This window comes from Gouania willdenowi, chromosome 7 (assembly GCF_900634775.1).
Source record: "Gouania willdenowi chromosome 7, fGouWil2.1, whole genome shotgun sequence".
NCBI classification, from domain to species: domain Eukaryota; kingdom Metazoa; phylum Chordata; class Actinopteri; order Blenniiformes; family Gobiesocidae; genus Gouania; species Gouania willdenowi.
Window position 1 is genome coordinate 28,790,295 of NC_041050.1, and position 25,523 is coordinate 28,815,817.

The 25,523-nt window shown below is 38.3% G+C and overlaps 1 protein-coding gene across 1 annotated transcript in view; it reads left to right on the forward strand.

Moving 5' to 3' along the window:
• The window catches only part of LOC114466959 (low-density lipoprotein receptor-related protein 1-like), a 127,344-nt gene that overhangs the window by 51,537 nt on the left and 50,284 nt on the right, over positions 1-25,523 (forward strand). The window contains exons 4-20 of the mRNA XM_028452832.1: positions 4,892-5,011; positions 5,872-6,000; positions 6,154-6,414; positions 15,120-15,282; positions 17,350-17,572; positions 18,136-18,325; positions 18,425-18,568; positions 18,710-18,946; positions 19,062-19,242; positions 19,699-19,921; positions 20,015-20,204; positions 20,303-20,425; positions 21,507-21,647; positions 22,004-22,129; positions 23,726-23,842; positions 23,932-24,012; positions 24,094-24,261. Coding sequence (XP_028308633.1) covers positions 4,892-5,011; positions 5,872-6,000; positions 6,154-6,414; positions 15,120-15,282; positions 17,350-17,572; positions 18,136-18,325; positions 18,425-18,568; positions 18,710-18,946; positions 19,062-19,242; positions 19,699-19,921; positions 20,015-20,204; positions 20,303-20,425; positions 21,507-21,647; positions 22,004-22,129; positions 23,726-23,842; positions 23,932-24,012; positions 24,094-24,261 — 2,817 coding nt within the window. The remainder of the gene's footprint in view (positions 1-4,891; positions 5,012-5,871; positions 6,001-6,153; positions 6,415-15,119; positions 15,283-17,349; positions 17,573-18,135; positions 18,326-18,424; positions 18,569-18,709; positions 18,947-19,061; positions 19,243-19,698; positions 19,922-20,014; positions 20,205-20,302; positions 20,426-21,506; positions 21,648-22,003; positions 22,130-23,725; positions 23,843-23,931; positions 24,013-24,093; positions 24,262-25,523) is intronic.

The following is a 25,523-nucleotide window of genomic DNA, read 5'->3' on the forward strand; positions in this document are numbered from 1 at the left end:
TTATGCATTAGTTTACACCAGTGTGCCACACTTTCGTTTTCCTTTTTCTCTTTTTTTCTTTCTTCTTTTCTCGATTCTTCTGTCTCGCGAGGGCTGTTGTTGGGTTCTTCACACTTCCTACTTTTGCCTTTCTCTACTTTGATGTTATCTTTGAACTCTATAATTCCTGTACCAAGAAAAAGCTTATTGAAATGCTCATTGAATTCCAAATTTTTTGACTACATTATAAATGTAATAAATTCCATCCCTATATCTTAACTTAATGCCAAAGTCAAACAAGTCATTCGCGTCACTTTTTTAGAAAAACTCAATTTTAGTGAAGTAACTCTAACTTTATGAGTAGGCTTGCAATCAGCCACTTGCCATACTCTTCTCGAGTGCTTTTATTACCTCCATCAAGGCGGTCATTTTTTTCACTGGGTTTAATGTACTTGTTTTTCTGTTAGCAGGGTTACATCTAAAGCTCCTTATGGATTTTGACAACACGTTATTCTTAACCAAAGACAGACTACACCATGTAAGATTCCATTAATCTTTAGAGGGGATCTGGATTTATAAACAGATTCGGGACCAGTTTGAAAAAAAACAAAACAACCTATCTCTCATCGAAAATTCACATCTCGATTTGTAATTGACTGATCCTTGTGAAATCTGACTCGAGTATGTCAGATTGGTTCTTCAATAACCTAACCGAGTTTCATCCGGATCAGATCCGGATTGCGCATTTCATTGAGATTGTTTGAAAAATTGGGGTTGCCTATACATTTGGACCTACTGTTTTATTATTAATGAAGATAGAAATTTCTTGCAAGCCAAGATCATAATACCATGATCAGCATCACTGCTCCAATGTTAGGCAAAGAGGAGGTTTGGCACTTTGCAGAGGTATGCACTCTCTGACAGCTCTTCTTTAGTTTGTGAATATGTTAATGTGATGTTGAGGTTTGGGATGAGAACATCATTAGTAGGGCCCTATAAAATCCACATTAATGGAATCGCGGACGGAATCACGAAATCGAAACCAAAGAAAACTTAATTCTCTGTTGAGCGTGGAAATGGACAGAATCGGGATGAAACGCCTTCATCGTCATCGATCACTAGGTGCACCGACCGCCCCCCCTCCCGTCCTTGCCGCTTCAAACCTTCAAAACCACACGAAACACCATCTAAACCACACGAAACACCATCTAAACCACACGAAACACCATCTAAACCACCCGAAACACTGTCTAAACTGTCAAAAAACTACGCAACTCAAAACTCCAAAATACAGAGCCACCAGTTACTGCTTAACTTTACTGTCTGTAAGGATCCGTCCGTTTCTCATCAAGCGCTGCATGAAAACATGATCAGCTTCACTTGCTCAGAGAGTTTGATCATCATCTCATCAGTGCTACAAAAGATCCGTAGGTAACCGTTGTTCTGTTGTTGTGGACGAGACCACTGATACCAGGGATTGGAGAGTCTGAAACATCGTCGGCAAATGATAGCTTCTAATACTGCCAAATATTCTGGCCCCTAGTGGTGAAATAACTGATGCATCCTTTGCGTCCATTTATTTTTGTTTAATAATTACGGTCTGGAATGATGTCAAATTAGGTTAATTTAAATTAAATTGATCAAAACTTAATCAATAAACCTGCTCAGATTCAGTAAACCATTGATCCCTGGGGGGACATTGGGTGACATTAATGCTGCTGTCGTACATCTTTACAAGACATATGAATAATTAAAAAGGAGCAGTGTGAATAATCCATGTTAGTACAACTTATAGCTAACTATTAGCTATACTCATTATTTTAAATTAGATTTTTATTTTTGACATACATTTTTGTTTCATCATGGTTTTCTTTTTATTTATTTTCCTCACAGGAGTTAAAAACTAATATTTTCTGAACAAATGTATTAGTATTTCTAAAAAAAATGGAATTTGGAAAAAATAAAATGGAATTTGGAAAAAAATCCAATTGATTTTACAGGGCCCTACATCAGCTGTTATGCAGACGCTGTGGTGGTCTTTGTGTGGTTAAAAAGTTGCAAAACTCCCGATTTGTCGCTTGATCTACATTCAACCCTTGCCTACGGTCATATGTAACAACCAAAAGAATACGATTGAGAACACAATTAGCCAACCATGAGTCATTTAGTCAGTTTTTTTTCGAGTAGGAATGATCAAATTTTGTGGCTGTTCGGGGCCAAACTTCATCCCCTAGATGATCTGGTTGAAGTAACAGTGAGAAAGACCATCTGGCATCTTTAATAAGGCTGTTGCCCCCACGCTTCAATCAAGCACATGAAGACGGGACTTTGTGCTCAAGAAAAACAAAAATGATGAAGAGAAGGGATCGTACTTGTTTCTCACATGGATAAACAACCAAAATGCACCAATGGGATGTGGTTGGGGTGTGTGTTTCCCTTTTAGTTAGCTGTGTTTTCTTACAGTATGAGGCTGAAGAATAGATTTGCTATGGACTGACGTGTTTGTTGAGGGACTCTTCCTGGCAGTGGTGCAACAACAAAAGGATCATTAGGACCCTGCAGTGTGCACAGGCTTTTCATAATAAGAGCCCTTTACTGACTCACCCTCCGCACTTCACAGCCATACAAGCACTCGATGCTGTAGTCTGTGTCCCTGACCAATCGGGCTGTTTCAATGCATTAGTAAAAGCACCTCCTCTAGATTTTTCATTAATGGTTGTGCCATTTTTTCATGTTGCTTTGAATAAACAGAGAAGATGGTTTTGATTCAGAAAGATTTTTAGCTATTTTTAGACTTTGCTTAAATAAAGGGTAAAGTAAACACGCTACCTGTTTTGTCGTATAGATGTGACATATTGTAATAACATAAATTCTAGTAATGAAGTAACAATTGGAAAGTGAATTCTGGATTTGATATTTGAATCAGATGTACAGGGTTGTCAGAAGGTGTACAAATATTTCTCTAAAGTCGCTGAAAGCTTTCTCAAACAACATTTTATAATTGTCAGATACAATAGCACTTTTAACATTTAACTCACTGTGCCCTATTATAGAATTACAATGTTAAATACTAATACAAGCATATACAATGTATTATGTCAAAAGATCAAAGTATTTTCTCAGCACACTCCTGCCTAAGGTCCTTGTTTGTGTTAATCTTTGAGGAATATTTTTTGTTTCAACCTGATCCAAGCTTGTATGATTCATCAGCGGTTTTAGTCATGATTCAGCTTTCTTTCACCGTTCTGGTAATTTTGCGAGTTAGAACCTGCACCGGTTGCTCCTCACTTAAATTGTTTTGATGGCTTGACATAACAGAGATTTATGGCAAATAGTGAACATCCTCATCATCTTCAGCTCTGCCATGTTTACAGTTCTGTATAAACATGATAACAACCATTACGTCACTTTACCTTAGAGATAAGCAGCTTTTATCACAGCGGGGGCCACAAAAAATTTATCATCTGAATCGATTGCCACACAATATCAACATTCATGTCAGCAGAATAATGACTAATCTGAGGATTAATATAGTTGTTGTTTTGTATATATATTTTATTTTATTTTATTTTTTTATTTTATTTGAACTTGTAGTTTTGTATTTTTGAATTGATTTTGTGTCTTTCTTTTGGCATTGTGTATTTTTTTGAGTTATTTTTAATAATTTTATTGTCATTTTGCGTATTTTTCTATCATTTTGAGTATTTGTTTTTGTTGTTGCTGTAATTTTGTGTATTTCAAAACATTTCTCTCAGTTTGTTTTTTGTAGTTTTGAGTTTTTTTCTCTTTTGCGTCATGAATTGTGCTTTTGTAGTTTTATTTGTTCTTGGAGTCATTTTATATTTTTGTTTTTATATTGCATATTTTTCTGTCATTTTGTGTATTTTTGTATTTGTCTTGTTTGTTTTTTTTAGAGTAATTGTGTGCATATTTGTGGTCATATTGTGTCTTTGGAGTAATTTTTGTGTTTTTTTGCTGATGTTTTGTGTGTTTTTTGTCATTTTGTATATTGTTGTCATTTTGTAAATATTTCTCACCTTTTGTGTTTGTTTTTTTATTGTTTTCTTAAGTCATAAAGTGTTTTTATCTGTTTGTGGAGTCATTGTATGTATTTTTGTTGTTCTATTGCATATTGTTCTGTCATTTTGTGTATTTTTAATATTCGTCTTGTGTGGTTTTTTTTTTATTATGTGCATATTTGTGGTCCTATTGTGTCTTTGGAGTCATTTTTGTGTATTTTTGCTGAGGTTTTATGTATTTTTGCTGATGTTTTGTGTGTTTTTATAGTCGTTTTGTGCTTTTACTTTGGGGGCGGCACAAAATTCCGGTGTCATGAGTTGCCCATATCTGCCTTACCTGTTTGGATTGCACTCTGATCTTGGGGTATGATTTTAAAGGGTGACGCTTCTCATTTATTTCACTAATCACTACTAACAAAGGGACTGATGTCTGTCACCATTTGAGGCTCAAATATCTTTAAATACTTTATATACATCCATTTTTCAGCTGCCACAAACTGACCCGTTATCTTTTCTATCTACAGAAATATAGCAACTCTGTTCATCTGAGACTGTAAACACTGTTCTTATTACACACTCCATAGATGTAAGGGCTGTACATTTTACTCTTTTCTTTTTTGTTAATAAAGACATGTCCTGTATTTCCCTCTAAGAAATAGGAGACTCTCTGAGTGCGTGCACACTCAAGTCACCCTCATGCTCCAGTGCAATCACTTGCATGCAGTGTGCGACTCTCACTCAAATTACCCTCACACTCTGACCATCTAATCTCCACTGGCAAAATACAGGAGCTCTTCAAAGATTTCTGTGGTGTCTACATCACTGCCAGTGCAAGTGCTCATGTGTCTGCAGAGTATAACACTTTACTTTTTCTTTCTTAATTTTTCTTGCAGCATTAGCTCCAGCTTGTGAATCCCATGGGTGCCAGTTTCACTGTGCCGTGACCCATGATGGACCACTGTGCTACTGCAGACCTGGTTACGAGGTTGCCGCAGACGGAAAGACGTGTAAAGGTTAGTGAAGTTATGGCAGTATGATTTCATCTTTTAGAGCTGCTGGACATGAACATTTTTCATCTGATAATCAAGAGTTTAGGCTTCATAGATGAATTAATTGAAGATTAATTGAAAAATATGTAAAAAGTTGAAATTGCCATCTGAAAGTTTGTTTTCATCTCCACTGTAAATATCTGGTTTGTTGAAATTTTCGGTAATACTTTACTTGAAATTTTATACATAAGGCTGACATTACACTGTCATTAGCATGAATAAGGTGTCATGAAGGCTGTCGTTAAGTGTTGTTTGCTAAATCATAACACCTTTGGAGCTATGTTGGCATTTTCTTGGTTAGGTGGAGGGATCTAGTGGGGTTGGGGTTAATATTAGTGTTATGGGTTAGGTTTAGGGTTAATATTAGGGTTAGGGCTTAGGGTAACAGGGTTATGGTTAAGGTAACGAACAACACTTAATGACACCTTATTTATGCTAATGACAGGTGTTATGTCATAATGTTGACAGCGTAATGTCAACCTTATGTATAAAACTTCAAGAAAAGTGTTACCAAATTTTTCGCACATTGCATTGTGGGATGTTTAGCCGCGAATACAGATGCAAAATGATGTCAATCGAATCACTGTCCACCTCGTCTGGCAAAAAACACAGGAAATCACAATAGGAATGATGTAAAAACACATCTATGCATCCATTTACTATCCGTTATTGCTGCTTAACTTGGGAAAGGTGACAATCATGTCTTGAGGCTCTCTTTTTATCCAAGATGCTTTATTAAAGTTTGAGTACTAAGCCATGACATATTAAGAGGCCAATTGTATTGCTTTTCGTTGCTGACCTTTCTCACTCTTGTGTCCTGTTAGATTTTAATGAGTGCAATGTGTATGGAACATGCAGTCAGACCTGCACAAACACCGAAGGTTCTTTCACTTGCAGCTGTGTGGAGGGTTACCTGCTGCAGCCGGACAACCGCTCCTGCAAAGCCAAAAACGGTGAGCACAAAACACACAACTAACGGTTTCCGAATATTGTGATGTGTTGGAAGTTTGTATTAAATAATTATATTTGTCTTAATAATTTCACAACCCTGTTTATGAATATGTGACCTTGGACCCATTTCCAAACGTTTTATTCACCAAACTTAGAGCCCGTGGATCGTCTGCCCGTCCTTCTGATCGCAAACCTCCACGACATTCGATGCACATTCCTGGGTGGATCAACATCTCGCCTTCCCGTCATCTCCACCAAGCAGACCATGGCTATGGACTTCATCTATGCAGAGGAAACCGTGTGCTGGATAGATGTGGGCGACACTCCTGCTGCCACGCAGCTGAAATGCACAAGCATCCAAGACTTAAAGCCGGTCACGTACATCCGTACTGTCAACATCTCTCTCAGCTTGCATCGTGAGTTTAACTTTTGATTATCATTTTTTTGTCAGGTCTCATCAAACAGAGGCAGAAATTATAAAGTTCCAAATTGTATTTTAGCTGCAAGTGAAAGTGAAAGGAAAGCCTTATGTTCCAGCACTCATGCATTACTCAGGTAATCAGTTAAAGCTGTCAGTTCAGAGTGTGTAATTTACCAACTTTGGTTCGGTTTGCATTTGCCAGCTCAGACTTATGCAAAAAATATTAAGCAGTGGAGCCTCGTCTCTCCAAGCTGCTCATACCAGCATAAAAGTGCCAAGTAGAAACGCTGAGTCCAGCATTTAATCTTCAAAAGAATCGTCTTTTCAGAAGGCCTGCACTCACACACGGCCCAAAATCATCCCACAGAAGCTGTACATCGGGGTGGCAAACTCATGTTGGTTCAGGGGCCAAATACGCATTAGTTTTATTTTTATTTTATTTGAGGAAATTTTGTAGAATAATTCGAGTTAAATTGCAGGATTTTTTGAGGAAAATTGAGAGTTCTTTCAACAATTTGCTCATAAAAATGTTTGCAATCATGTGATATAAACATTGGAAAACTGTGAATGCTGGTAAATATTATAAAGTTTCATTGAATTTGTGTATTTTAAGGGACTGCAAAATCTAAATTGGTAATTTACATATTGATTATTCATGTTTTTTCTATACTTTCTCCTGTGGGCCAATTTGGGTGCCCTAAAGGGCCGAAATTGGCCCCGAGCTTTAAGTTTGACACAGTTGCTGTCCATGTTCTGCTGCAGAGATGATATTTACCTGTTTCTTACAGACAAGCATAAACTTGGCTACACAGCTATTCAGAAGGCTGGGCAATTGGAATTATTTCAATGCTACATTAAATGGATCCACCAATGTTTTCAAAAGTTTGGCCTAAAATTATTATTTCTATTGGAGTGAAGCATTCAGGATTCCCAGAGGAGTTGAGGAGGAGTTAAGGCCCCTTAGGAGAGCTCTTCTTCTCTGCTCCATTGTCTACTACAAAACAGCAGAGTTTGAACGGTCTCCCCCTGCGGTCACAGATTTTTATTCTCTTTCAGTAAACAAAAAAGGTTTACATCGGCATCTTTAACTTTTACTGATTATTTAGAGCAGTAGTTCCCAACCTTTCTTGTCTTGTGTACCCCTTGAGCCTTTTTGTCATACCATGAGTACCCCCTCACTCATACGTGTTAGTGATTCTCCAAAAGTAGAACATAACACAACTGAATATTTAACGCAAGTCATTTTATTTCATCTTCTTAAATTGAACAATTAATATTCAGGCATTATCTTCTTATTTAACTAAAAATAAACATAAAATGATGTTGCCTTCAAGGCAGTAAAAATTATAAATATAAGAAATAATAATATAGTAAACGTTTGTATTATTAATACTAATATATTATGATTATATTGTTATTAAAGAAAAATAATAAAGTCGAAATTATAAAAAAAAATTATAAAAAAAAAAAAATTATATAAATAAACAAATACAAAACAAATAATTAACCTGCCTGTGTTATATATAAGTTTTATGACATTTACCAGAAAAGGAGCTTCTTTGAACATGTCCCCTTTAAACAGGTATTTAAACTTTAAAAACAAGTCATTGCGCACACGTACCATTTTATTGACGGACTTGTGAAATGACAGAATATTTTTTATTATCTTGGAAATAAATTCTTAATTTTTCCATGTACCCGCTGCAATGTGCTCACGTACCCCTAGGTGTACACGTACCCCTGGTTGGGAAACACTGATTTTGAGCAACTATAGCCGCACAAGTTGGCATTTTGACCAAAAAAGCTCCTAAATGATCTGAAAGGCAGGCTAACTGTTTCACTCCAATAGAAAACAATGGAATGTTTACAAGCAGTGGGGCCGTGTGATGTCATCAATCACGTGATTTCAAAATGGCAGAGTGCAGGCTCTAAAACTGTAAAGTAGTCCCAAATTTAAATGAATATGGTGCATAATAATGCATTTTGTTAGGCATAGATCTTCTCATAAGTACATTTTAAAGATTTTAGGCATAACTTGTAAAACCAGTGGAGGATCCCTTTAATATTCTTTGTAGCATATAAACACTGTTTAGCCAGTGGACAGACTGTCCTCCTTGTAAAAAAGGTCAAAACACATCTTTTGACCAACCCTCATGGATTCACATATACACAAAAAGACTAAGTTAAATCACTTTTTGAGGTACTTCTCCATAATGCTGACTAGATTTATCTCTGCTTACAAAACTGACAAGGTTTGTTTTTATTTGCCTGGCTGACAGATCTGCTATTCTCTACAAAAAGTAGACAAAACATGAAAAGTAAGGTTGCGGGTTTGTGCGTGTGTGCACACATACAGGCTGGAAGCTTTCCCTTGAGAATTGGCCCCAGGCAGGGAACAGCAGGCGGCAAGAAAACAACTGGAGAAGGTAGTTGTGTAGACTGAAATGTGGGATGTGAAACCTGTGACATAAGACATTTGGCTTGTGTCCGTTTCTAATGAACTTTAACTGCTGTCAAACAGATGTGCGTTTGGGTCGTTTCCCGCCCTTTGGGTTGCTTTGAACTCAGTTTCATGGGGGAAAAAAGTCAACTTAGAAGAAAAGGTGTAGATATGAACTATTTATTCTGCATGTTTTATAAAGAGTGGTTGTTTGGGTGGCCCCTAAAAACATTTTTTAAGTATTATTTATGTTGTATCATTACATGGCTGTCTCAGTGGTTGTAAAATAATGCAAAAAATGTACAACCAAAATTGTTTCAATTAAATGCACATATTTTATTTGTTGGTAATACATTGAACACCTTTTTTGTTGTAAACAAGACTAGTACAGGTACTCTTTATGTTAATTTCTACTACAAAGATCTTAATAGTTTAGTATGAATGTTCAAAGAATAGATCATTCCTATGGTGTTTAGGGCAACACATGGCAGTAAATTGTGTTTAATTCATGAGAGGATTATGATGGCATCTCTAAATTGTGTTATCTAAGAAAACATTTACATTGCGACTAGACTCAAGTTCTCTAAAACTTGGAACAATAAGTTGAAATGATTACATTTGATTTGAACATATGAAAAATATCCTGAGTATCATCTGGCCTGTTGTAATGTGTTGGGTCTGTAGTTTTGTGTTTTGCATTACTTATTAGTTTCCACTGACATTAAGTGTTTTGATTAAAAAATGTGTGCACCACAGAGATGCTGTAAATGTAAAATTTCTATCTTTTGTGGTTTTTGGTTTAACAACTCCAACCTATTAAAACCACCTCCTACAGACTCGGATATTCTCATCAATTCATGTCATAAAAACAATCCTTCTGCTGAATAACAATTCCTCTCTAAAATGGCCTGAGGTGGGATGAAAAGAGAAGAATCATGGGAGGGAGGGAGAGAAAGAGACTAAAGAAAAGGCAGAATGAACGATAAATTAAGAGGAAGGTTAGTTGGGGTAGTAATTTGGTGTTTGGTGCAGATGGTATTTGCATTCCTCCGTTGGGTTATGTCAGCCTTGAACAGTCTAAACATTTCTCCAACTGCCTCAGGTTGTGTCAGGTCATTTTATCTAACTGTATCTTTGACACACACTCGGACACAATAACCCATAACCCTTTGACTCATGCATTCACTACTGATATATTACTTTTATTATAGAAAGGTTTCTCTTTTACCACAGCACATCCGAGTGGGTTGATCTGTGTGTGGTTTAGGTGCTATGTTTGCACTTATATCTCCTTTTCTAACATGATGGTATTTCTTGTCATATGGTTAGATAATTCCAAAATAACTCAACCATAACCTTTTCCCCATCTCTGTCTCTTTTATATATTTTCTTACCACTAGGGTTAGGCGATTTTGCCTGAAAAAAATCTGAGTTTTAATCAAAATTTTGATTTTTTATTTTTTTTTATTTTTTTATGCACTTAAAAATGAGTGCAGACATCAGATATATTTTCAAAACTGCAACTTTATTGCTGTGATTGTCCTCAAGAGTTAAAATGCATAGAACAATCCCAAAATAAAAAGTAAATGAGACTTTGTCATTCGACAATTTCAAGCTTTAACCCAGGTTTAAGCAAAAGTGCAACAGCTACTTCACAATAGCTTAAATTTTCTGATTAAGAAATCAGATAACTGCATATTTTATAACATATAACATTACAATTTAAAAAAATAATAAACTCATCCCTTAGCATCTCAGCGTAGTGAGAATAAAAAATTAAACATGCCTGTGGCACACATGTAGCCTATTCAAAGGGTAAACACATGTAAACAAAGAGGGGGCTGGCTCACTTCGGAATGCAAAAAAGTCCAAAAAAACTGGTGGAAAAAAATAAAAATGAATAAAAATAATAATAATATATATATATATATTTTTATTCTCGAATTTGCAAAATAAAAATTGTTTTTTTCTACAAATTCCATGAATTGATTGAATCGATTTTTTTGCCCAGTCCTACTTACCACTAATAGAAATCATATGTCCTGGTTATTGTTTGATAACCAGCAGCACTCGTGTGCATTAGTAAAAGTGACTCGGGAGTAGACTGATTTACAGCTTGTTGGACGTTAAGGTTAAGATAAGTAAGAGAGGTTTCCAGATGTGGTCCTATGCCCTGCACACATGTGCAATTTTCTGACGGGAAAGATAAAAGAGGAGCCAGGATGACGCCTCAGACTCAGAGGAACACAGGGTTCAGGGAATATGGGGGGGACTAGCAAATCCTCCCATGTACAAATGTCAATGACCCAGTGTTCCTTCCTCTTCCTGCTTGTACAAAGATACCAGTTAGGTAAAATAATCCCCACAGTCAATTTAACCATTTACTATTTAGAGGAAACATTTTATGGATGTGTCATTTCCCAAAATCCAAATATCAATCAACTAAAATAAGGTTAATTGTATTTTACATGATGGAAGAGATAAATGGTACACAGGATTGTTACTCTGTATTGAAATGCACATTCTGTGATTTGGAAAAACTGCTGCCCATGTTAACTGATGACTCTGATTTTGATAATCATCAACATACTCAGTTAAACTCAGCAGTTAAAATGGTTGAGTGATTGAAACATCACAAGCTTTGTCCATGTTTCACTGTAATACTATTATTGCTACCACCAAGGAGGTAATATTTTTTTTTTTACCAGTTTTTGTTTGTTTACTGCTTAGGATCAGTTTAAAAATATATAAATAAAAAAACTGAAAAATCCCATGTCTCTCATTATTTGGGAAATTGAAAAAAATCATATCTCAGTTCATAACTGACTGATCTTTATGAAATTTGACTTAGTTATGTGTTTTTTCTGTTACTCCATTGGGTTTCATCCGGGTTAGATCAGGATTGCGCTTTTTTTGAACATTCACTCCATTATATAGAAAAGGATGGTAGTAGTTAAATTCAGGCGATTCTGTCCATATTGGCCTACCCTGTTATGTTTTGTTTTTTACATATTGTACAATACTACAGTTGAAAAAATGATAAACCGAACATAACTGGGGAGTTCACCCACTTATACCAACATATTCTCTAGGATTGTACATTTTAGCACAGTTTTTCCCAAAAAATGGAATGCCCATACATTTGTATCTACAGTATCAAAGACACGTGGCAAAGGGTTGCGCTCTCTGAGTGCTCTTGTTTAGAATGTACTGTACTGGTACATGATAAAGAATACATTATTTTCACAATATCGATATAAAAATATCCATTGCCATTGCTCAATGGCACAAGTCCTACTGCGATTTTCCTCCGTCTTCTCTGTTACTCTGGTTTTTCTGTATTTACCAAAGATTAACACATAGTGTATAATGTGGTGTACTCTGCTGCTACTTCTCCAATGTGAAGGTTTGTTGGGTTAACAATGCTTGGTTACCGCCTCACATATCTCTGAGTCATTTTCAAATGAGCATCAGTGATATATTAGTAAGCCCATGCTTTTCATACTGTCATGGTGAACATAGACAGATGTCAGATTAGGTATAATTGAGGAATGACGCTAAATCTGACTGATGTAGAGACGAGGCAGCTGCTGCTATTTCGTGCACAAGTTGAGTGCAACACTGTACTTGATGACAGGATGCACACAGGAATTTGTCAAAATTGTATTGGTTAAAAATGATGGGTCGTGAAAAATCATGAGAATTGCATGAATGTGCATTAATTTCTGCATTCCAAGTCCATTGATTCACGGAGGAACTGACTATTGATGAAATCTATACAGCCTGGAACTGATTTCCCAGTTGTTTCTAACACGGCCGTCCTAAATTCTCTACAATGCCATCTCTCCTTTCCATCCTGCCTCAACCACGCCTTTCTCTTGTTGCATTAAGGGATTTGCTGATGGCGTAACGGGATAGAAATTGATGACTCATAAATGGAAGTTGTGGGTATGATCCCAATGGGAAACCATTATTTCTGAACTTAGAAATTGCTCTTAGGAGGTCAAAGAGGTTTTTGAGAGGATTAAATAGATCTTCATGGCATAGAAAGGATTATGGAAGCTGGATAATGACGATGATTCCTTTTTTGCTTTGTACCAACATGTGACGATAGGTCAACTTGCACTGGCATGCACACAGGAAACAACATTAAACTGTAAAATTCTTGTGTCGTTCCTCATTGTAGGCGCCAGCGTGTGTCTATTTTCAGGGACCAAAGACGTTGTGGTTCTGTATGTAAACACCAGCTTGAGAAAAAAATGTTGCTTGTAAGACCCCTTGGTTTGTGAAACGTTTCCTCTGAGCAGCGTTACCAAGAAGGTGTTAGGTGCAGGAAGAGGGAAAAAGGGGCTTATGAGAGCAGGGTGGTTAGATGAGAAGAAATGATTGTGTTCATTCAATTTCCCAACAGACATTACACTTACCAGAAGCTGAGAACGCCAACAGGCTGACTCGCCTTTTGGATATGAATATCTACATAGATGGAGGCTGTTACACAATGCAGGAGTTTTTTGGTTGCACAACTGTCTCTCTTCTGCATATGAACCTGATCAAAACCATGTGCAGCCAAGCTTTTGGCTGGATTTATTTAGGAGTGCAGTTAGCGAGCCAATATTTTATGGGAATATCACCAAACTTTTTAACCTCAGTGAGGGACTTCTTTCTTACTATTTTCTTGCATGAGTTTGTGGAAACCCGGAATGATCTTTTCAAACAAACCTAGAACGTCCTCAATTCCTTGAACATGACATTGTTTCCTTTCAAAACACAAAACTTCCAAATTAATCCGTTCCCCTTTTTTTCTTAGTGTCTGCGCAGTCCTTTGCACACTCAAGGCATCACGTTAGAAAGCTGCGAGGATGACTCGGCGGAAGTTTTCTATATTGGACCCAGATGTGGTTGTGGATGAGATGAGTTCCGGAACAAGTCGACTGCTGCCTCCTTGTTACTGCTGTTGTGAATTAGTCATGTAGAAATATTTCGACATCCAAATTGCCCTGGAGATGTGCTAAAGAGACAAACTAGATTAGTTTGTCCCTTTGTGTTGTTGACAAAGAAAAAAACGAGTTTTTAAAGTCTTGCTTTGGCCGCTATTAAAACAAGCCCCATTTTTAACAAGTTATCCATGCACATCATGTCCTCTTTCTAAACTGACTTATTAGGATTACAAAATGTTTTTTTGGTTTCTGCAGTTACAACATTGTTGAGTCCCTTTTTTTTACATTTATATTGATCCAAAAAAATTCATTTATTTTGGCGCCGGCTTTTTTTGGCAAACAAGTCCTGTTTTGTTTTTTTTACACTTTCCATTAGAGACGCACAAACATATGGTATGTGAGATAAGAAGAAACATGTTAACATAATTATAGCACACATTTTACCACAGTGCACAGATTAATTATATGTGTAACAGTGTAGAAATAGGTGTGAAAATGATTACTTTGTATGCTCTGGGCTATTAGCATCTGCAGACTCGAGTCCAGAAGAACATGAAATGCAAATATGCTTGCCGCAAAAATGAAGGAACATTTTCACACCCAGAAGCTAATGAGTCACACCATTAAAGGCATCACCCTAACACGAAGTGAAACCAAATGTGTCAGTCTCCCAACTTCAACAACTGCCACAAACGTTCTACCCTTAATAGACATCTGTGTTTTGCCAATTGCTTAAATATTTTCATGCATGTTCTTCACACTACAGGTTGTGCTTCACCGTTCTATTATAATGAGTTCCTCCGCTCTGGGAAGTCCCTGAATGGGTCTTGATTTCATGTCAACATTTCCCTGCCACAAATAAATAGCAGAAGTGTATCTGGATAGTCTCAGATTATTTACAACTGTCAACCATAATTTTAATCATTACAACTGGCAGGAAAAAAGGGTTTATCGAACTTCAGAAGGTAGCTAGCTATTCAGCACATAGAATTTCTATCCGATCCAGTCAGAAGCTAAAATCAAGAAAAATGAAATGCATTTAGAAAAAAATCAGTTTAGTGATCAAATCAATTCTGACAGGATCTCTGTCAGAAACACGCATTAATTGATGATGATGAAGCACGGACTAAAGACGAGAAAAAGCATGTTGTTTAAGTGAAAATATTTATGTCAAGTGGGTGTGTCCTCCTCGCTATGAGAGGGTCATGACTTTATAAAACAAGGTCTTGAAAGTATTACGGCCTGACTGAGACATAATCCTGTGCTGCTGTTATGCCCAGTTGTATAAATGGTTCTGATTTGTGCTTTTCTTTATTCTGTCAGATGTGGAGCAGATGGCCATTGACTGGCTGACTGGAAACTTCTACTTTGTGGATGACGTGGACGACCGAGTATTTGTGTGTAACAAGAACGGTCAGACCTGCGTGACCCTGCTGGACCAAGAACTGTACAACCCGAAGGGCATTGCATTGGATCCTGCGATGGGGTTTGTAATTCTCCCTTGTTGCCTTAACCGTAAATGTCCCTCTGTTCTGTTTTAGCAATGTAAGGAAGGAAATTGCCTTCTTGTGACCTGACATTGTGCTGATCAGTCAAGGATCATACTTCCTTCAGACAGATGCTAAGCTATTTCTGATTCCTGGTTGGCCTACCATTAGACTGGAATCTAATTTAGTTCCTTTTTTCAAAGTATCATTTCTCTATTTTTTTCATGCAGTGATTCCCCTGAATTGGCAGTTTTGGAGGTTGGTCACTTCGCCAAGATTTCATCTGGAATTGACAACTTATTGAAAAAGGCCTTTATAAAGAGTACTTTGCCAATACCAGCCTCTGTATACGCTCACTTTAAAAAAAAAAAAAAAATACATACTACATTCTTACTGCACCATTATTGTAACAATGTTAGGCTCCAATTTTAGTCTCCTGTCATAGTATACACCAATTTGATTTCACCAACAGTTGTACAAAACCCATTTTTACAGTTCCAGATTGTTATGAATAGTCTTTAAATCAGAATTGTTTAAGAAATGTCACAAGTTATCATATCAACTTAGTAGCCCAATAGTGGGTGCTCACAATACACAAGTGGTCTGCGTACCACAATTTGAGAAAATGACTGCAATGGGGGAAACACTGCCATGTCAATAAGTCATCCTAAATGTTATCTCTCTCTCTCTGTTTCTGTCTCTCTCGTCTCTCTTTCAGTTTTTATCAGAAAAAAGAGAAAGTTAAAAAAAATAAAAAATTAATTATTGTACTATCATAGCCACACAAGCTAATTGTTATTACCAGTTAATACTTACACTAACTTAGAAACACTAGCGAGTAGCTAAAACTAGCAATTACTTACACTACCTATTACTTAAGATGTGTTCACACCGAACGCGACTCTGGCATCTAGATTATATTTAAAATCATATATTATAATGTAAACCAATGTAAATGATCAAGCAACCTCCTTTCAAGCGATGCGACTCAATCACACGATCCGAGTCAGTGAAAGCCGCTCAAAGTTGAAAATGTTGAACTTCAAGCAACTTCGAGTGACACTGTGTTGCGACATCCAATCGGCAATGAGTTTCTCCACACGTCAAGTCAATGGGGTAGATGAAGCGATAAAGTGAGCAAAAAGCTAGACTATGTTCATCACGGGCAATTTAAGCAACTATAGTCACTGAAGTTGCGTTTGTTGTGAATGCACCTTTACACGAGCTTAGAAACACTAGCTAGTAGCTAAAACTAGCTATTACTTCCACTACCTAATGCTTGCACTAGCTTAAAAACACAAGCTAGTAGCTAAAACTAGCTATTACTCCCCTACCTAATACTTACACTAGCTTAAAAACACAAGCTAGTAGCTAAAACTAGCTATTACTCCCCTACCTAATACTTACACTAGCTTAAAAACACAAGCTAGTAGCTAAAACTAGCTATTACTCCCCTACCTAATACTTACACTCGCTTAGAAACACGAGCTAGTAGCTAAAACTAGCTTTTACTTCCACTACCTAATACTTCCACTAGCTTAGAAACACAAGCTAGTAGCCTAAACTAGCTATTACTTACATTACCTAATACTTGCACTAGCTCCCGCAAGCGAGCTAGTACTAGCTAATATTTCCACCAGTTAAAACTTAGACTAGCATAGGCACCTTAGCTAGTAGCTTATACTAGCTAATGCTTACACAAGTCAACAATTGAATTATTTTAGATAATAAAATGTCTGGTTTTATTTACATATGGGTTGGTTTAAAATGTATTTTAATAATTGAAGAATAAAAAATTACTTGTAAAGAATGTGCAAAATATTTTTTGCTTCTTCATGTTTTCCTTCATTGGAGTGTAAAAGCTCTCCGGCTCATAAAATACACACACAACAGAGCGAGTGTCTGGCTTTGTTGCACCATTGTTTAATCACTGTACCCTAATATGTTATCACACATTGATTAGTTGTGATAAATTGTTCATTATGGAGTAAATAAATTGTATTTTAGTACTTTGTTTAAGCACACCTTGATTGTCCCATCATCTTCATCCTCTGTTTTTTCTACAGTAAGGTGTTCTTCACAGACTACGGGTCGACACCGAGGGTGGAACGCTGTGACATGGATGGGCAGAATCGCACCAAATTAGTGGACAGCAAAATCGTCTTCCCTCACGGTATCACTCTGGATCTGGTCAACCGGCTGGTGTACTGGGCTGATGCCTACCTAGACTACATCGAGGTCGTCGACTACGAGGGCAAAAACCGCCACACCATCATTCAGGGTCTGCTGGTGAGAGTCAAAGGCAGCTAGATAAGGGATTCGCCATCGCCATCATCACTCATTTGATTTAAATTTAGGAAGAAGTTTTTTTCATCACTAGTTCTTTGTACTGGAAAAACAAATGTGTTTGTTTTCCGGTAAACAATTCCTTTCCATTGTCTTGAATGACGTCTCTTAACGAGTTTGTGCTAGTGCTTCGCTAAACAGATTAATCTGGCTGCAGCAAAGCTTGGCTTCAACTTAGAGTGGAGTCATGATCTTAATGAAATCAGGTGTTTGGAGTTTAGGGGAGAATGCCAGTGATGGAGCAGAGAGGTAATATGATAACGGTCATTAATCATTCTGACAGCTGAAGTGAGCGACACAAAATTGATGATTAATAAATGTACAAGTCTTTCATTATTTCACTGTTTAGCAATAGAAAAAGTGAAGTAATGGCCTGTTCATCTATTTATTGCTGCTTTTCTGAATAAATGTGTAATACACATGCACTTAGCCAGTCAGCGGTAGCTTAGAAACATGGTAATATTTAATTTTTTTGACCATTTTGTCTTTTTTTCCTCGTGCTTCAGATTGAGCATCTTTATGGACTGACAGTTTTCGAGAACTATCTTTATGCCACGAACTCGGACGAAGGGAACCTCAACCCGAAGACCAGCGTGATTCGAGTAAACCGCTTCAACAGCTCAGACTCCCAGGTGGTGACCCGTTTGGACCGTGGTTCTGCGCTACATGTGTACCATCAGAGACGCCAACCCCCAGGTTGTCTAGTTTTACATTGTATTTTGTCTGGGACTTTAAATAATATAAAACTAGTCATTTACAATAATGTTATTTACCAAAACTTCTTTATCCTCTTAGTGCGCAGCCATGCCTGTGCCCTGGATCAGTTTGGAAAGGCGGGGGGCTGCTCTGACATCTGTCTGTTGAGTAACAGCCACAAGACCCGGACCTGCCGCTGCCGCTCTGGGTTCAGCCTCGGCAGCGATGGCAAGTCCTGCAAGAGTGAGTATCAAATACAAAGAAAGAGTGTGATTTTGAAATTATTTCCACACTCCTTATAGTCGCATGACTGAATGTTTACTTCTGAATACAGATGAGAAAATCTATTGATCAATGTTTCCACCTGCTTAAAACCTCTTGCAGAGCCAGACCATGAGCTGTTCTTGGTTTATGGCAAGGGTCGTCCAGGAATCATCAGGGGAATGGACATGAATGCTAAGGTGCCGGATGAGTACATGATTCCAATAGAGAACCTCATGAACCCCCGAGCTTTGGATTTCCATGCTGCCAGTGAATTCATCTACTTTGCTGATGCAACCAGCTACATCATTGGCCGACAGAAGATTGACGGCTCAGAGAGAGATACAATACTGAAGGAGGGTAGGGGTGACCTAGTCTTTGCTACCAAATTCAGGCTTTTACAAAATCTTTGCTCTCTTTACTTTAATCCTAGACTTTGAAGTTAATGGCAAATTCTTCCTCCGGCTTATCTCAGGTATCCACACAGTAGAAGGGATTGCAGTAGACTGGATGGGGGGTAATCTCTACTGGACAGATGATGGCCCAAAGAAGACTATCAGTGTTGCCAGGCTGGAGAAGGCTTCACAGACCCGCAAGACGCTCATTGAGGGAAAGATGAGCCACCCTCGTGCCATTGTAGTTGACCCCCAGCATGGGTGAGAAACCGCGAGGACCATTATTCTTCAATAAATAGATATTTTAGTACAAAACGGCCCAGTTATGCTGGTGCAGCAGTGTTCATTAGGGGGTTAATGAGTCGATTTGCACCTACGTGGGCTGCCTATAGTGCAGCATTTGCTCAGCTCACTAGTTGTGTGTGTGTGTGTGTGTGTGTGTGTGTGTGTGTGTGTGTGTGTGTGTGTGTGTGTGTGTGTGTGTGTGTGTGTGTGTGTGTGTGTGTGTGTGTGTGTGTGTGTGTGTGTGTGTGTGCGTGCGTGCGTGCGTGCGTGCGTGCAAGCTGGCAGGCTTTCAGAGGATTCTTAGAAACGCCATTCTTTGTTTTACGTTTGGCACGTTACTTCAAAGAGCATGGTCTTACCACTATACCTTCCTTAAACATACGCTTATGTCATTAAATATGCAAATATGTTGGTAACTTCTCGTTTGTACAGGATGATGTACTGGACTGACTGGGAGGAGGATCCCACAGAGAGCAACAGAGGGAAAATCAAGAAAGCTTGGATGGACGGTTCACATCACCAAGTGTTCCTGACCAGTAAAACAGTGCTCTGGCCCAACGGCTTAAGCCTGGACATTCCTCAGGGGATCCTTTACTGGGTGGACGCCTACTATGACCGCATTGAGTTGGTTTACCTTAACAACACAGAGCGAAAGGTTGGCAATGTTGAATATTTCAGTCGAAATACAGTGCTTCTTGTTGGTTTTTCAACTGAGCCATCTCACTTTTTTGGCTTTCTGAATTCAAAGGTGGTGTATGAAGGACAGGAACTCAATCACGCCTTTGGTTTGTGCCATTACAAACAATTTCTCTTTTGGAACGAGTACCGGGGTGGAAGCATCTACAAACTGGACCAAGTCACCAAGACGGTCACTTTACTGCGGAATGAACGGCCCCCGATATTTGAGATCAGAGTGTATGATGCTCACCAGCAGCAAGGTTGTTAACCTGGATATATGTATACATGTCGTGATGCATATTAATGGAGGTAAGATGGAGACATCATCCTGCCTTTCTTTGTGCATTTGTTTGTGCAGGTTCTAACACATGTCGAGTAAACAACGGAGGGTGTAGCAGTCTGTGTCTGGCTATTCCTAACGGCAGATCCTGTGGCTGCGCAGATGGACAAATCTTGGATGTGAATAACGTCACTTGTAAAGGTACTGTCAAGGCCTTTTAATAATCGTGACTGTTTACCATGCTGGACTTAAAGCTGCAGTATGTAAGATTTTTTTTTTGGCATAATTACTTTGAGCATATTGTAATCCAAAGTATTCTGAGTGGACAGTGAATCTCTGCTCCTTCTCCTGGCCCTGTAAATGACATTTATATATCCAGGAGCATGACACTGGATGTCAGCCAATCAGAGATCTTTCTACAAACACGTGTGCTCCATGAGCTGTTTTGGGCAATACTATTGGCTGCTCGAGTTGAATCAGGCATGTTCAGTCGGTAGCTCATCGGTATTAAAGGTGCATTGTTAGACGTTCCAGCAGAAATCTCCATCACAGCGTTAGAAACCACAGTTACATGGCAAATCAAGCTGAAAAAGGCAGACAGAGGTGGAGAAGCAACAGTTTAAAGGCACAAACATACTCGGGAGGAACGGACCACTTTGCATTTTCGTGGATCCCCATGACAGCGGAGGGTCCGTCCCACACACCGGTGTCAGAGGGAGAGTGATAACAGATGGGATAAATTGCATGTAAACCTAAGAGAAGCTTATTTAAGGTGAAGTCATTTTACTTTCTGGATGTGGAGTGATGGTTGTGACTCTGCTCAGAGCGGCTGAGATCTCAGCCGCCTGTGAGAGCTTGTGGGGGGACGAGACAATGCTCGGGGCAGTAACTACAGTAATACATGCGTTCATGTTAGAGTTTCTAAAACACATGAAAAATCTTAAATAACTCAAGATAACCTCCCTACATTTCTCACAAGTTTCTATTGAGAAAAAAGTCACTAAGAGTGTTTATAAAACATACCGATAAGGGAGGTTCACTTCCGTTTTCGTTTTCAAAACGGAGCGGAGAGAGAATTCTACAAACTGCAGCTTTAATAATGTCTACATGTTAAGTCCCAGCGTTCTATGTTGTACTTTCCAACTGAAGGCTATTTCTTAAAGCTTTTGGAGGGAGAAATGCTTTTATTTCCCAAGAGTTAAAGTTTAATACAGCTTTATTGTTTTCTTTTCTTCTCTCAATCTTCCAACTATTACTGCTCCTACCCCGATCTCATCCACAGCCAATCCATCTTACGTTCCTCCGCCTAAGTGCCAGTCCGGCGAGTTTGCCTGCCAGAACAACCGTTGCATCCAAGAGCGCTGGAAGTGTGACGGGGACAACGACTGTCTGGACAACAGTGATGAGGCCCCAGACGTATGCAGTGAGTGTGACACATCATTGTCACGGAAACCAGCCAACACATAGAGGAATAAAATCATCCTGGCTAGCACTAACTGAGCAGTGCCAAGTAAAGTTTCCAGGATGTGTCTCTTTCCATGCACTGTATTATTGCTGTAAATCATTTTTGTCCTCATCAGGTCAAAAATGAACAGCAAGGGTTAATATTAGACTTATCTGCTTTTCCTCTTTTCAAAACTTAAATAAAATCCTCACATGGTGCAGGGTTTACTGAACTTTTCATTTCATCATAACCTGATTTGGAAAAATGAGTGCAGTGTCGAAATCACAGTGCTATTTATGAAGCCTAGACATGTTATCATCCTTGTCATCCCTTAGACCAGCACACCTGCCCAGCAGATCGATTCAAATGTCAGAACAACCGCTGCATTCCACTGCGATGGCTGTGCGACGGCGACAATGATTGTGGGAACGACGAGGATGAATCTAACACCACATGCTCAGGTATATTAAATTTACACTTCTGACCAGTTTGGAGAACGTGCTTATATTAGTCCTGGTTTGTTAGAAAAACTTGATTCACTCTGAATTATAAATGCTTGTCTTTAAGTCACGCCCCAAGCATTGTATTCTCTTATTTCTGATTCCAAGTACCCCCTTTGTCTGACTCTGTTTTGCTCAAAATACTATTGAAAAACAAATATAGAGCATAATGATGGAATTATGTAAATAAGTGGAATTAAACAGTATTTAGTGTCTCTTGAATGGATTTATTTCTATAGTTTTTATCATTTCCGTTCATCTCCCCCATGGTGTGGGACCAAGACTGACCCTTATATTTTCAGTTCATGTTCTAATCAATTTCCATCATCATTATTATGATTATAATTTTTAACTAAAAATAAACATTATAAAACTCTATATTTTAATGCTTTTATCTGTTAATTTTCCACACTTTATCTCTCAAGTACCTCTTGTAGTACCATTGCGTACCGCTAGGGGTACACGTACTTCCATTTAAGAAATACTGATATAGAGAATTAGTACATTTTTCATGTTGTTAAAGCTAGGGTTGGCGATTTTCTCCAGATACACTTTTTAAGTTTTTGCTCGAAATTGTCTTTATGTCCTGATAGAAATTAAGATCTTGTGTTTTTTTTTAACCAATCACATCTCCCTGTCTCCCTGCTTGTTCTTGCTCCCTCACATGCACGAGCTCACACTGAAAACGCGTTAACGCTGACAGAGTTAAAACAGAGTTTTTAGTCACGTTTTTTAACATATATTATGGTAAAGTTTATTGTTTACTCACTGCTGAATGAGACATCGAAGTTTCTACACAATACAAGCGATGAGCTGAGATCCTTTCTGCAGCAGCTGTGCGCATGCATGTGAGTGAGACGGAGGGGAGGAGGGTAAAGGCTACATTCAAAATCATGTTAGCTTTTGAAAATTGCCTACCCTACCTTTAAAGCCTGACACTTTTGCCAACAAACAGTGATTCTTCATCCACAGATTATGACCAGTAATTTGGTCTGTGAAAGATTACTTGTTGGTATGAATTATCCTAAAGGATAAATGAGTTTTCATTTATTTTTGGATTATTATTTTACTGGTAATCTTTAAAGTCTTTAATGCGTGTTCTGACTGGATGAGTCTTTAGGAGCCGCCCCATGTCAGCAGGTGGCTGTAAGTGGCGCAATAAGGCTAACTGAGAGTTGCCATGCATATCCTTGAAAGTAGCACATACAAATTTTTTTATTTTTATTGATTATCTAATTCCTTTTAGAATTCTTAAACTTAGGAACAATCTATTATGTTCGTCTGTAGGGTTTTAAAGTAGTAAAGTCCTCTCTTCTAATAAGAAGGCAGATGAGCTGACCAATGGTTTAGATTTTTTAATCTATCTTATTTTCCAGAATCAATTGATTGGAGGACTTTGTTGGACTTCGCCTCTGAAAAAGATTTAGAATTTAGCTATATGAAATGTTTCATTTGTATGATTCCGAGTTTGCTACATATGGCATTCTACATAGCTCATTCAATAACAACAGGAAAGTACTTTTTTTTTTTTTATTTATTAAAACACTGTCATTTCAGCGCGCACATGCCCACCAAACCAGTACCCATGTGCCAGTGGCCGTTGCATCCCCATCTCTTGGACATGTGACCTAGATGACGACTGTGGAGATCGCTCGGATGAACCCGACTCTTGTGGTGAGTGGTGGCAGCCCCTTTTCTCCTTGTTTAGTCTTTCACAAACTGTCATGTATTGTTATTCATCCTCTCCTGGATTCTTCCTGCAGCCTATCCCACCTGTTTCCCTCTAACCCAGTTTACCTGCGCAAACGGGCGTTGCATCAATATCAACTGGCGCTGTGACAACGGTGAGCTTCGACCTTTGTCATTAGGCTGTACCTTAAAGCAAACGAGGCGCTAATAATAGCATTGTGTGTGTTTATGTGCAGATAATGACTGTGGGGATAACAGTGATGAAGCAGGATGCAGCCATTCCTGCTCCAGTGTCCAGTTTAAATGTAACAGTGGACGCTGCATCCCCGAATATTGGACCTGTGATGGAGACAATGACTGTGGAGACTACAGTGATGAGACTCACGCCAACTGTACCAATCAGGGTAAGGAGCGATAACTCTGCGTCCGTTTCTCTGTGCAGAATCTAATTAGTGTCGTCCCATCTTGGATTGTATTTCATAGTGTTTACCTGTTGCTATTCACAGTTGTAAAGTGGTTGTCAAACAGACACTGTGAAGTTTCTCTCAGATCGACGTGTTGCCGCCTGCTCTCAGGCTTCAAATCCTCTCTCCTCCTCTGTTCTGGATCTCATTAGTTTTTGTGGTTCGACAACAGTGAACTCTCTCCTGTTTTCTTTTCTTTCTTTTTTTAGGCTCAATACTCTGATATATTACCGCAACATGGCTGTACTTGTTTTGTGTGGTTGAGTGTAATCAGTTAAACAAACTGAGGCATCATCATCACAGCCCAGTGCCGTGTTCCCTCCGCAGCAGTCGGTCCCCCGTAGAAACACACACACACACACACGTACACACACACTTCTGTGCAATATGCTTTGTTCTGGTGCTGTTTGATCTATGCAGAATCGGAGCCAAGCGCTGTCAAGACTCAGCAGGCAAAAACACGGCCCAGCACGACCTGCTGGTCTAATGAGCTAGCTGAAATGGGCTGTGCATGTTGCATGCGTGTATAGCTCTTATGTGTTTGTTGGTTACCCTGGCCAGCTGTGAGAAAGTAGTTATTTACGATAAAGAAGGTTATGATCGTCTCCCTCTTCTTACATTGTTCTTCTCTTTCATTTTCTCTTCTTGCTGAATTTTGCTGTTAGAAAATGTTTCTTCCTTAATTGTACTTTTTTCTTCCAATGGCTAAACTCCAATCCAGGGGTCACCAACCTTTCTGAAACTGTGAGCTGCTCCATAGGTACTGTATAGTCCGAAGGGCAACCAGTTAGAAAATGACTTCTTAAATACATTTTCAGAGTTTCACTTTAATTAGAGGGTAAGATAATAATAAGGAAGGCTAGCAGTAACTTAAAAAGGTAGGAAATAATTCCAGAAAGTTATTTTTGTCTTCTTTTTCACACCAAAGTGATCAGCAGATGCCTCTGAAGAGGACTGGCAGTTGACAGTCGAAACATGTCAGGAGATCAAAATAAATTTCCTGAAAAACAGTTGTCTGAATAAATATAACCATAAAGGAAATGTTGAGTTTTCAATATGAAACACTTTATTTTAGGGATGTCCCGATACAACTTTTTCATTTCCAATATGATACCGATATTGCAGCCTTGTGATATTGATCCGATATCAGCATGAATTATACATACATTTTTTTTTTAATAATAAAAAAATAATATTTACTT